This window comes from Athalia rosae, chromosome 5 (genome assembly GCF_917208135.1).
Source record: "Athalia rosae chromosome 5, iyAthRosa1.1, whole genome shotgun sequence".
Taxonomy (NCBI): domain Eukaryota; kingdom Metazoa; phylum Arthropoda; class Insecta; order Hymenoptera; family Athaliidae; genus Athalia; species Athalia rosae.
Window position 1 is genome coordinate 3,622,565 of NC_064030.1, and position 12,845 is coordinate 3,635,409.

The following is a 12,845-nucleotide window of genomic DNA, read 5'->3' on the forward strand; positions in this document are numbered from 1 at the left end:
ATTACTGGATCGATTGCATGAGTAGATGATTTGGGCTTTCAGATTTGAATTCCTGAGTTGATTATATGTGAGATTACTCTTGAAGAACCAAAAAAAATTTGGATTTTTGACAAAAAAAAAAAAATTTTTCGCTGGAAGTACCCCACTTGATTAATTATTCATTCAAAAAACGAATGGGCTACCTCAAAATACCGAGTAGAAATTTTCTTCCACATTTGAAAAATTTTCTTAATTATAAGGTACAAATTCTGCCACCATTCTAAGTGAATAAAAAAAAATTGTTTTTCAACCCACCCTATTATTTATTCTCTGTCTGCTTGATGGGAGGATTATTTAATCGGATATTCAGTTAAATACTTTCAGTGACGCGACAGAGGTGCGCTTTATCATTCAATATTACATTAGTTTCGTTCCTTCAAATAATGACAAGATAATATGTTGTTTTGGAATCCTGATCATGTGAACGCCGAAAATATAGTTTGTTAGATAAATTTTATCCGCTGTGCATACAAGTATATACTTATAATATCAATTATTCATATCAACCGAGATCTATGTGAATGAATTTATCGATTTTTATCAATTGTGAAATTTCTATTTGATTCAGTATGTGAGGAACAAAAATTCACCCATGGTTTTTAGTCACTTCTCCATAAGTTCTTTTTCTCTAATCCAAATTAGGGAATATCTGCCGTTACTGAATAATACAACAACTGAAATGAACGGGTATAATTGAAACGTTCACCCTGTACAATAATCATACCGAATTTATTATATTCACCTCCTTCATTCTCAACGAAATGTATCGCGATTGTCGACTTCTCGTCTCAAATAAAAACGACCGTTAATAGTTGAAACTCAGGGAAGGTTTTGTACTAAACTCGTTCAATTATGTAAATTCGCGGGCGTTACACGTTACTGTTGATAGAATTATTGTTAATATTATTATTGGTTATTGATTAATATTATTAATTATAATGCACATCATTATCCTGCACAGCGGATATAATACTAGTAATTATTATGCGGTACGCTGAGGTTAACGTACGAGGCGATCATAATAATAATGATCGCTGGACATTCGATTAAATTATTAGTATTTATATATAATATATACCTACATGTATAATATATATTCATATACCCATTCAGGTAGAGCAACAAATATTTAACCGCGGTATACGTATATACTATCGTAATATAATTTTCATTTTTAATCCCTCCAGCTCTATATAATATTATTTCATTATAATTCATCCTAAATATCCAACATGTATATATATATATATATACATAACATATATATATACTATTGTAAATTATTATATGAATATATGTAACATCTTCAACCAACTATACAACTCTATTAATATTATAGATTAGAGGTAAATTAATATATGTAGATTTGGACAATTCCGTATGCCTTTTATAATCAACAAGAAGGTTTAGTTAGGTACGCGGATTTCTAATCGTCTGGTTCCTAATTTAATCTATTAATACATTATACCTAATATATCTTTCTAACAAAATACGATTTTATTTTTGCACTCGTCTCCCATCATACAACACCTATTTACATGAAATGTAATACCTGTAGACAGTATTATAGGTTCCACTTCAAACTTTTTCGTTCTTTCATTCGAGATCAAACGGTTACAATTCATACAAACAGACTATAGTTGTCAAAAAGTGACCTAGTTGATCTGATAAAAATACGCGATCATTATATCTGCAAGAAAATAGTTATAATATATCTTCCATCGTTATTCCTTCAATCCCTGTAGGTTCAATCTTTTTTTTTTTGCCCTAAAATATCGCACTTTTCACTCAAGTAGCTTAAGAAATCACATAATCAAAAGAAGTAAAAAAAAAATTAAATCAACCCGCTTAAGTAATCATTATTGTTGCACACCGTTCCTTCGACTTACAATTATTGTTAATATTACTCTCACTAGCGCTATATTATATCGTTATCATGATTTAATTATTTTTATTATTGTTATATCAATATTACCGTATATTATACAATATGAACGCGTATAGTACACCGCAGGCGCATGACATAAGTAGGGTAGACGATAGCACCTATATATATTATACGATTATTTATATACCGGATTAAATGGCTATACACGTGCATTTTTGTATTTTTATATTTTTTATATTAATTGTTTGTTTCTCCTCTACTTTTTTTGATGTTCAATCGATAACCGTTATCAAGGAACATATGTTATGCATTGTACGTACAGCTACATGAAATATATGTTTATGTATATTACGTATACTAATAATGTTTTGAGATTTATTGACTCAACACCCTCGAGTTTGGTTCACTAATAATACTTCTGTGAGTATATAATATTTCCAGACGGTTTATCAATTTATTTTAATTTTTTTGCTTCCAATTTGTGCTAATCCAGTATTATACTTCAATTCTCCATTCCAATAGTTTGACGAACCTGATATTATAATTCAGTCGATCGCCTGATATTCTTCGATCATTATTAATTTTCTGTACCTTTATTTTTTATTAGCAGGCTTCTATATAAATTCTCACTATGACAGTGTTATTATTTTAATTATTATTTTTTTCTGTTCTTGATCATCTAACTTAACATTCACGACTACAATGACATGCTCGAATTTTATAACTTAATTTCTCCCGCAGTTCTATGTAGATACATTTGTTAATATATTCGGTAATTATTATTTTTTTTTGTTTCATTGTTTCATACGTCGAAAAATTGTTGAATTGCAGATGTGAATGTTATAATAATACGTGTAGCCGTTGACTTCTCATTATCGTCGGTAAATGTATATTTAACTAATCGACACATCGCAATATAAGTTGACCCACGCCCAGCGCGTAGCCGTAACAAAATAACGTATTCTTACAAATATAAAAAACATTGATACAAATATAACAATCGATATATGTATATATATATATATACTCATATTATTTGTCACTAATGGAATATAATTTATAGTCAGGTATATGATATAAGGGCGCAGCTTCTTCATGTTCCTTTCGAAAAAACGAACTGCGGAAGGCGGAGGCGGTATATATATGATTGTTATACCGTTTACCCTGCTTATATATGTATAAAAAAATCAAACGACAAAACGAAACTGTACAAAAAAAAGAACGAACGGGGAAGAAGAAAGATTTCTGGAAACGATCGATTATTTTTGATGTCCGAAAACAAGAAGAAATCAACCCTGTTTCCCTTTCGAAATGGGAAGACTATTTGCCGTACTCGCTAAACTGACTTCGGAACATTTGGTTAACCCCTGACAATTATTGGCTGTAAAAAAATAGATGACGTTAATTTTGATTATCCACTTTTCAATTTTCATTATTCACTCTCTGACCTAATTTCAGTGAAGATTTCATTGATTCGTGCATGGAATCTGTTGTGGATCGATTTTCTTACTGATGTATTATTATGATATTCGATGACTGAACGTTTCTAATTATTCACCGAAATCAATTCAGAGAGTAACGTGAGTCAGCGCCAGTCTGTAGCATGATTGCGATAAACCAGTTTACCGCATACAGCTGACTCTGAATATTTTTTCCCTGCCGCGGGCCTGCAGATGCGAGGGTGATTCGGCCGATCCTATAAGACACCTATATTTATATATGTATAGACACTTAGTTATACACATGCTTACACGTCGAATACCGAATAACTATCTATTATACCACCTAACACAGCTCCGGGATTCTCTAGTATCTATAGGCTCCAGACTCTAATCCATACTCGTTTACATGAATCTAAATAACCGTGTGAACAATTACCATACCGATAATTGCGCTTGTACGACCAATTAATAAACCGATTTATTATCAGACCTGCTGCGATGCGCAGACTAGATCGGTTTTGCTAGAATTTTTTAATATCGAAGGCCCAGGTAATTTCGCTGGCCCACCGGGTACACCCCCTGGATACAAAGGGGGCTGTACCATAGGCTTTCCATTCACCAATACGATCGTGTCACGTGCCGATTCATACACCCCCGAAGAAGATCTTCCTGCGCCCCCTGCGAAATTTGGAAATTCAAGAAGACGGTTGAAAGAAGAATCGGAAAAAAAGGAAATTATGAATAAGGATCAACTGCGTACCGCGTGACGATGGGGGTGGGGTACGTGATTGCGCCCTGGACGGTGTTGCTGGACCCCATTCAGGGGTTGGTTGTAAAAGGAATCGAGCTCTGCACCATATGGAACTGCGCGATCCTTTCGATTTTCCCTTGGAGTCTAGATCGTCAAGATCGTCGTCCTCGTAGACGTCGTCATCGTCGTATCCCGGGTGCCGGGAACCTCGTTTACGACGACGTGAACTTTTGCTCCCAATGTCGAGCTGGTTCTAGAAATCAATAACGTAATATATATTCGATACATTATACAATATGATTACTTGTTAGAACCGAAACGGTGAGAGGATCTGATCTTTCTCACAAGTAAAAAAATTTTTTCGACGAAATGATGAAGAAATTTTTACTCACGATAGCAAACGCAAGGATTACGAAGACTGGCAGCATACCAACTGTCCATCCAACGATATCCGCCCATCGCGGATAAATGTAAAGACCGAGACGCATCGGCTCATATTCTACCCAATTGAAAAACAAAATGAAGAAAAGGGCCGCGGGTGTAATAACCTTCCACATCCAGGTCCAGAAGAAACGCCAACAACGACCTCGAGGACCTATCATTTGTTCAACATCGTCCAAAAATCGATCCGCTCCGTACACCCAAGCCACAAGGATACATTCACTAATTGCTATCAATAGAACCGACCAATTAGCCGCGTATTTATCCATCAATTGCAGCCAATACATCCCTGCCTGCAATGAGAAGATCGTTCAGTCGTTATTTTTCGATCTATTTTTTAAGCTGGTCGTGTACACTATCTGTCGTGATCAAAAGACCGATAAATATACTCACGTTGGTTGTGAAAATGAGACCACCTGCATATCCGAGGATAGCAGCTGCTAGGACGACCCAGAATTTATAATTTCTTAGTGCGGGTACACCGTCGAGTATCGCCGTAGTGACCGTCTCCATCAGAGCAAATTGAGAGTCCAAACCAAGGGTTAAAAGCATAACGAAAAATAGTAACGACCACAGGGGTGCGACCGGAAGACGAGCGACAACCTAGGATGTTAAGAGCGATCGAATAAATTCCGCATGCGTTGTGATTGTACTTAAATTTTGAATGTAAGTTAAATTACCTCGGGATAGACGATGAAAGCGAGACCAGCACCCTGGTCGACGACAGATGCGACTGGGACGTTCAGTTCGTTTGCGAGGAATCCGATTACGGAGAATATTACGAGACCGGCAAAAAATGATGTACCGATATTGCTTACAGCCACGATTAGAGAGTCCTTGTAACAGTTGTTGGTAAATTTGTTGTACGAGCTGAGAGTAATTAAACCTCCCCAAGCCGGACTTAAGGCGAAAAATATTTGAACCGCAGCGTCGCCCCAAACCTTTGCCGACGTTAAACGGCGCCAATCTGGCGTTAGGTAGAATAAAATTCCCTCTTTGGCACCAGGCAAAAGTATACCACGGATGAATAGAGCGATCTGTGGAGAGATTTTTATTTCATTTGTATTCATCGTATATTGAGTAGGTTTTAGATTTTCGATATTTCGAGAATACTTACCAGAACGACGTACGGAAAGAGGGCTGTGAAGTAAACGACCTTTCCAGAACTCTGAACACCCTTACTCAGACAAAGAAAAACAATGACCCAGGCCAGAAACAAACAGACGGCTAAAGCCGGACGTATTGACCCCGTTTCTTCGATCCCAACGCTCAATCCTAGGACGTGATTGCTGTGAAAAAATGCATGTTGTCTTAATAAAGTTATCGGACACCTCGTTCTTCGATTATTCTGGTCAGAGAGAATACCGACTTGAAATACTCCTCGGCAGGGGGTTTTCGGACGACAGTAGTTGAGTTATCTTCTAAATCAATGCTTGACATTTGCGTGTAATTAAGACAATTTCCTCTGTAATATGTTGTGTTTCTTCGGGCGCAATTTTCCGCTGCTTCTGGGGTATAACAATCTGGAGTACTCCATGCTGGATCGCAATGACCCCAAGGAAGTACTCCAACACCTGCAGGAAGTAGCAGTTCCGGTTAATGACTGCCATGAGAATCGAAGGACCGAAATGAATTGACTGAAGAACGATTCCTCACCAGCCACCGAGGCGAACATGTAATATAGGGTCCAAGCGATGATAAGATTGTAGTAGAGCATCACGATCGAACTTACGAGAACCATTCCGTAACCCAGACCCCGAAGTAAAGGACAAAACCTTTTGTAAGCAGCTACCGGACCGAGGCTCGCGTATTGACCTTCATGAATGACGATGTTTTAAATGTCAGATGTACTAAAACTCGATGACTTTAATTTGTCTAATTAATTTGTACCTAGAGAAAGCTCCATGAACATGAGGGGAAGTCCAGCGATAATCAGCATGACGGTAAACGGGATCAAAAATGCGCCACCCCCATTTGAATAGCATAGATAAGGAAATCTCCATACATTCCCAAGGCCGACACTGTAGCCAAGAAGAGATAAAAGAAAGTCGAACTTTCCCGTCCATTCGCCTCTTTCCGGATGATCTTCTTCCGCTCCCTGAAGCGGCGCTTGGCTGTTGGCTACGGAGTATTTGTCCTCGTTCTGCAGCGAGGGAGATACGGTGTATGAGTTATAAACTCTTAAAATTCAATGAGTTTACTCTTCATTGAGGATTCAATACTAGTGGTATGAGACAATGGGACACGCACACTTACATCCCAAGAGTCGAGATAGGGACGCATTCGCGCCGGTGAATCCTCCATTTTCACCCTCGAATCGAAGAAGGGTGCTTCGCAGCTGGGCGATATTCAAAAGCTCACGTGCCTGATCTCATGCACTTGATCCATGTTATAATTAGGAGTTAATTGATTCCGCATTCTTCATTGAATATCATTGTTAATTATTAAATTGATATTTATAATTATAAGAATTAAAAATCCCTCTTTGCTCCTCGATAAACTAATCCGTGCCTCATCGTATCGCGAAGGCACGCGATTACACTTTCTCGGGCTTCGGAACAGCTCTTCATTTTTAAATACCTTTCAAGTGGCAAATTATGCAAATATTACGCTGGAATCTTGCACACATCACTGTATATGATATTTTAAACAATTAATAGATCATCGCATGAACTTTAATTGCGAAAATATATAATTATAATTATTCATGTTGCAATTTGGTGAAACAAGTTCTCTCAACCATCAAAATCGATTCGTGTGGCCAACTTTGGTCTCGTTCAAATTTAAATTAATATATTTTACGCCCATTGAAGCTTTTTTTGTTCAATTTTCAATGGAATAATGTTATAATTAAAAATCGCGGATCTGTTCACTGGTATTTGAAGCACCAGTTAAATAAATCCGCGCGCGTTTTCCCTCGGCGGATTTAAGACCGCCGCGGGTACGCGATATTGGTATGAGCTCACGGACGATCGTCGTCTGGAAGGTACCCGGGACAGGTTGAGGATGAACCAAAAATCATCATCGATAAAGGTACGCACGCGTTGCTCGGGCGCGCGCACCTTCACCAGCAGTGCCCGTACACCACGTAGGTCACGGCTGCCGTGATTCCGATGCGATAAAATCCCCATCCGACCATGAACTTCGTTTTTCCTTTTATAACGCAGATCATCCCCCATGATACAGGGAATTATCTAGATACAACTGCACATCTCCCAGCATTATCTGTATACAAAAGTATTTGACCACCCTACGTACAAAAGGGGTGTCCCATATGGGGGAGATGGGTGAGAGATGGTAAAGGGAAATTATAAAATGAAAGCAAATCACCCGGCCATCGAGCTCTGGTAGCCACCCCCGCGGTGTGATGCTGACAGTAATCGATATTGCCGCTCCTGCGACCTACCTTTCATCCCACTTTCCCTCAGGATACCTCGCACACGGGTTAAATTCACGCGTGTGTGTCGTATATGTGTACCGCAGATGTACATCTACACATTATTCTGTACATTAGCATACGTATTATACATGTACTATTATACTTATATATTTTTTGCCAAGAACATTGGCTACAAGTTTATACCCCTTTAAAAAAGCGTCAGCAAAATGCACCAATTCAAGTATATAATCTGTGAAGGGGAGCTTGTTACAGAGGAGAAAATTATTGAGGAGATGATAATGGTCGTCGAGAGCTTATCTGTATATAGGCTATTTTATCGGTCGGCCAGAAGGACGTTCGTTATAATTTTATTCATGTTGAGAGTATTATAGGTGCTGAGAGGCGGCGAAGGATGCTGGATCGATTTCAAACGGGGAAACCTCCCCCCCTGCTCTTCCCGGGGGTTGGGCCTTCTACTCAACTCGAATCTCGATAAGTCATCCAAAAATCGCGCCCTGAATTCCCGATCTTCCCTAACGTATATACTTTGAGAAAAGGCTTATACCATACTTATACATTTCCCTTTCATGGGAAGTATAATCGACGTTCTATTACTATGTACTAGGAATTCATATTCCCGAAAACTCTAGCAGCGAAAAAATTTGCTAATCAATACTCGCTGATACCATGGGGATCGATTTCAAAAAAATTCGATGACCGCAGTAGCAACAAGGCCGATTATTGATCCACGAAAATAAACAATTGCATAATCATTACTAGCAAAACTTTAGAGACCATCTTTTTGTGTTGAGGATTGTGAAAGATCATTTTTTATCAGCGTGACCGTCAACTAATATAACTCGTGGAACAGAGATCACTTTGAAGTTAAAGCAGCTGTCTGACGTCATCGGCTAATATTCTTTGACTTTAAAGCTTGTAGCCCACATGGTATCGACGTCGCTCAAGTAGTTCGATAGACTGAATACGAGACTGATGTTACAGGATATGATATCATCGGGCATGGGCAAAAAATCGAAAATAGTGACGTAGTTATTTTTTCGCGTTATCAGATTTTGTTAGTTATGATTCTAAATTTTTATTCATTCATTTACCTGTTATTTTATTTTTTACTTCACCACCATTAATATGCGGAAGGCCATCTGTCTGTTTCATTTGCCTGGTAATCTATGCGAATACCAAGATTACAGAGACGTTTTTTTTTTGTCATATTAAAGTCCGTCAGTAAATGACAGCTTTTTATAACATATTTACGATTTTAATCTCCCATTTCTATAAAGATCAATTCCTGGTAAACAAACAGATTCGAACTTAAGTTCTTGTTTGCCTGCGGTACTTCATAATCCCCACATATTTCGGTGCTAGAAGTTTCGTATAAATTTCACGTAGAAACCCCATAGATAGAAGTAAATAGTCGAGTCGTAACACATGATAAATGATGGTTATTCACGTCTTCTTTACACTCGCTTTATCTTTTTTTTTTTATTAACAAGTAATAAAGATTACCTACAATTCTTAACAATTCTACAAACATCCCCTACTTAAAAGCATATCAGGTCATATTGTCAATTAATCAACATTTGCACCTACCATCCAACGTTTGAATCCTGGAGTAATGATTTTTTGCAACATAATGATTCGGAGCCCAAGTTCTGCTCACAATGTGTGTGATTCATACTATTGAGATGGAATATATCGTGAAAACTTCAACCTAAGGCGGAAGTACGCAATAAAAACATCAAGTATAGCCCGACAGTATAGGCTCACTACGTCAAAGTGGAATAAGGGGTAGAACAGCCAGGTCATGTTTATTAATAAGCAAATCTGAGCTTAGGATTGTAGCCAAGTTTATCCAGATTTGGATTGCAGGCAAAGTTGATCATCGGAGGTGGTCCGCACATCAGAACAAGCGTGTCATCTGATGGGGGGAACAGATGAGAAGATATCATGTCTGCGTTTACATGACCAGTACTGTAGGGCCATCCTTCGCTACTCGTGTCTACTGTATACCAGAGTTTAAATTGGTCAGGATGGTTCTTGGCTACCTCTTCTAATTCCTCCCGTAAAAGTATGTCTTTTTCCGTCTGATTCGCAAATAATAGCGCGATTTGAGTCTGATCTTCTGGGTCCTTTGTCATTTGACGTATCAGCTGCAGCATTGGTGTAATACCAGTTCCTCCAGCAATCATTGCCACCTAAAATCATAATCAATCTTTGATGAAACACGTTACATGACTTCATAAAATCTACTTCATTAGAATTTACAAGTGTAATGAAAAAATTAACAAAATCACGTTTGATTGGGTCATTTTGAGGCAATGAATCAGACAGACCCAATCCAATGGTACTCACTTTTTTAACAGAATGTTGTACTGGCGGTTCCTTCCGGAGGACTTTTATGGCGAATTCGCCGGGTCCATTATAGACGAGACGGCCAGAGGGTCCACGGAAATCGATAGTGTCTCCAATGTTCAAGCTTTCTAAATATTGGGACATTTTTCCACCAGCTGGAAACTTTGGGTGAACATCCTTGAAGTAAACCTGTCGAAACCAAACCCATCTTTTACCACTCAATGCAGACAAAAAAATGTTCTCAATTATATAAATTGCACTAACTTTAACTACTAGATCCACATAACCATGGTCATCATCACTAGTCACGGGTGTGTAAGCCCTAATGACTACTTCACCATCAACTTTAGCAGACAAATGAATATGCTGGCCAATCGGAAGGCCCAGAATGTGTTCGGGAGATGCAAGACCGAATCGAAAGCGCCGAGTATCGTGACTGATGACTTCCTTTTCCACAAGTGGCAAGGGATACTTTGTAGTTGAATCTACCAGAGTGATAGGTGAGGTCTGTCGTTTTTTTCGACCTCCAGATTTGCCTTGGTTAGAGGATAAATATAATTTCACTGCCCATGCTGTAGCTACTATTACTCCTATTGCGACAAAGGCAGGCAAGATCTGTAAGAACAAGAAAAAAAAATTAGTTATCATTAGGATAAAAACTAAAACTTTAAACTTTGCATCATATAGAATTTTAGAACATTGATAATTGACGTAGATGAGAGATACAACTCGATTTGCAAACTAGAAGCTTAAATGTACTTGGAAGTATACTTATTGATAATTAAATGATTAACTATAGACATTGCTAGTGTTCAGATATAATGAGGTTTTCATTAATTCCACTCGATGAACATTAGATGCTGAATTTTGAGAAACAGTTAACTAACTCCTAACTCATCAAACTATGAGTATCACAAGTATCATGATATATTACCAGTGACCACGACATGACTATGAATTATAGTGACTGACAATGAATTGAATGTCATCATTTATATTCAGTTTTAAAGCAGTTCTCAACAAACTACACTTTTATCAGTACACGCTCAAGTGTGGTTTCCCTAGGTGTCTAGTCATATGATTGGTAATCACTAGGGAATCTGAACTCAGTGCTTACTAAAGTAAGTACAGCAAATAAAAAACACTAACGTACTGGTAATAGGTAAGAGAAATCAACTAGATAGGCAATGATAGTAGGCACAGTGAGCAATCTACCACACTGATGCGTTATCATAAAACAGTTTCAGTTGCTTTTTGAAAGACCATGCCTGTCGGTAGAGAATTAGCAATGAAATTGAAAGGGAAAAATTTATTTCGTAGCTATGGGACAATGATTGTTAATCTCAGATCAATCATCAAATAGCAGATTAAGATATCAATCTAATTGGAGGTCTAAGGTATTAGATTCTTTGAAATTTCGTTTTATAGTAAAATCTAGAACTGCAAATAAATGAATGTGCAATACAATTACCACTGAATGAGTATTTAACATTTCGTCTCGATTATCTTCACAGTCGAGGTTGGGCTTGGAGCTGAAACGAAAAAAGCAGAGGCATGTGAGAACATGATAGGAAAAGCACGTATGACAAGAATCAAATTTTTTTTCACCGGTATCAGAGCAACGCTGATTAGCCGGCTTTTTAACCCCAATTCTATCGAACTCAAAAGCAGGGTTACTATACGTATAAACTTGAATGAAAACGTGACCTGCCAGTCTACTAACAATTAGTGTATTTGATTTCTGCCGTGATCAAGAAAGATCAACGTACCGTTTCGAACAACGAACACGTGAACCGCAATTGAGTCGACCGCACCTACGAACTACAATAACCCTGCTTTAAATAACCTTTTTCTAACCAAAGAATACGACTTATTTATAGGTATAATGAACGGTAATGCTAGGCAAGTATAACAGCACATGCATGCGTAGTGTCAGTGGCGTCAGGTGTGTGACACACATGTCACAATACACATGCAACACGCCGATCAACGCCACCTAACGTGCGACCAACAATTCTTTGGATATTACTTTGGAAACGCTTTGGATGTAACTTTGGATATTACTTGCCTAGCGCATAAACAATTCGTCATCTTACAATGATTATTACAGCATTTTTTCCCCTAGCGCATAAACAATTCGTTATCTTTCAATGATTATTATATCATTTTTCCCCCAACAAAATTCAAAGACCTTAGTAAAACCCACACGAGTTAAACGAACGTTGAGGTCAATTCACTGGCCAGACCTTTCTCCAAGCCTCAAGGTCTTTGATTACAATTCATAACATGATAACTTTTTACGTCAGCAGATGGTCCTAACATCAAGTTCAGGCAGCCTCTCCTTCAATCAACTTAGCCTCAGATCATATTCAGCTTTGATTACGTAACAAAACCACATTTTCCTCCTCATGTTCAGGCTTCGTTACTGGACCGTCGTGTTTAGCGAGGGAAACTGGTCGATCGGTTTGATGTAGAATACCACGTGACTTGCGCTCAAAATTTGCGCGAGATTGAAAAGATCAAATCGAATTCACG

At 38.0% G+C, this 12,845-nt stretch overlaps 2 protein-coding genes across 10 annotated transcripts; both read right to left on the reverse strand.

Moving 5' to 3' along the window:
- Window positions 1–1,274: 1,274 nt before the first annotated feature.
- LOC105691091 (sodium- and chloride-dependent glycine transporter 1) lies at window positions 1,275–7,550 on the reverse strand. 2 transcript variants are annotated; one of them, XM_012409355.2, is made up of 10 exons: window positions 6,818–7,550; window positions 6,452–6,704; window positions 6,218–6,376; window positions 5,931–6,135; window positions 5,679–5,850; window positions 5,242–5,598; window positions 4,955–5,164; window positions 4,513–4,854; window positions 4,130–4,373; window positions 1,275–4,047 (listed from the first exon to the last, which is right to left on the reverse strand). In XM_012409355.2, exons 1-10 carry the CDS (start codon window positions 6,863–6,865, stop codon window positions 3,854–3,856), a joined length of 2,184 nt encoding a protein of 727 aa, XP_012264778.2. In that variant the 5' UTR covers window positions 6,866–7,550; the 3' UTR covers window positions 1,275–3,853. The 2 variants fall into 2 exon arrangements, with proteins under 2 accessions (XP_012264778.2, XP_012264767.2); XM_012409344.2 differs by having other exon boundaries at window positions 6,812–7,550.
- A 1,870-nt stretch (window positions 7,551–9,420) lies between these two features.
- Window positions 9,421–12,658, reverse strand: LOC105690877 (NADH-cytochrome b5 reductase 3). Of its 8 annotated transcripts, none has more exons than XM_020855320.2 (5): window positions 12,517–12,658; window positions 11,782–11,842; window positions 10,575–10,925; window positions 10,311–10,499; window positions 9,421–10,153 (listed from the first exon to the last, which is right to left on the reverse strand). In XM_020855320.2, the coding sequence occupies exons 2-5, from the start codon at window positions 11,800–11,802 to the stop codon at window positions 9,770–9,772; spliced, it is 945 nt and encodes a 314-aa protein (XP_020710979.2). In that variant the 5' UTR covers window positions 11,803–11,842; window positions 12,517–12,658; the 3' UTR covers window positions 9,421–9,769. The 8 variants fall into 8 exon arrangements, with proteins under 8 accessions (XP_020710979.2, XP_020710964.2, XP_048511836.1 ...); XM_020855305.2 differs by lacking the exon at window positions 12,517–12,658 and adding an exon at window positions 12,379–12,416; XM_048655879.1 differs by lacking the exon at window positions 12,517–12,658 and adding an exon at window positions 12,080–12,249.
- Window positions 12,659–12,845: the final 187 nt, after the last annotated feature.

What these genes read in the sequence shown, in the direction of transcription:
- LOC105691091 (XM_012409344.2), bottom strand. Translation starts at nt 6,865, where the DNA reads ATGGAGGATTCACCGGCGCGAATGCGTCCCTATCTCGACTCTTGGGAT. An exon ending in GTTCATGGAGCTTTCTCTAG is followed by an intron (nt 6,377 to 6,451) that starts GTACAAATTAAT and finishes TCATTCATGAAG; the next exon opens with GTCAATACGCGAGCCTCGGT. An exon ending in TAATCCTTGCGTTTGCTATC is followed by an intron (nt 4,374 to 4,512) that starts GTGAGTAAAAAT and finishes ATTGATTTCTAG; the next exon opens with AACCAGCTCGACATTGGGAG.
- LOC105690877 (XM_020855305.2), bottom strand. Translation starts at nt 12,401, where the DNA reads ATGACGAATTGTTTATGCGCTAG. An exon ending in ATGTGGATCTAGTAGTTAAA is followed by an intron (nt 10,500 to 10,574) that starts GTTAGTGCAATT and finishes TGGTTTCGACAG; the next exon opens with GTTTACTTCAAGGATGTTCA. An exon ending in TACAACATTCTGTTAAAAAA is followed by an intron (nt 10,154 to 10,310) that starts GTGAGTACCATT and finishes TTATGATTTTAG; the next exon opens with GTGGCAATGATTGCTGGAGG.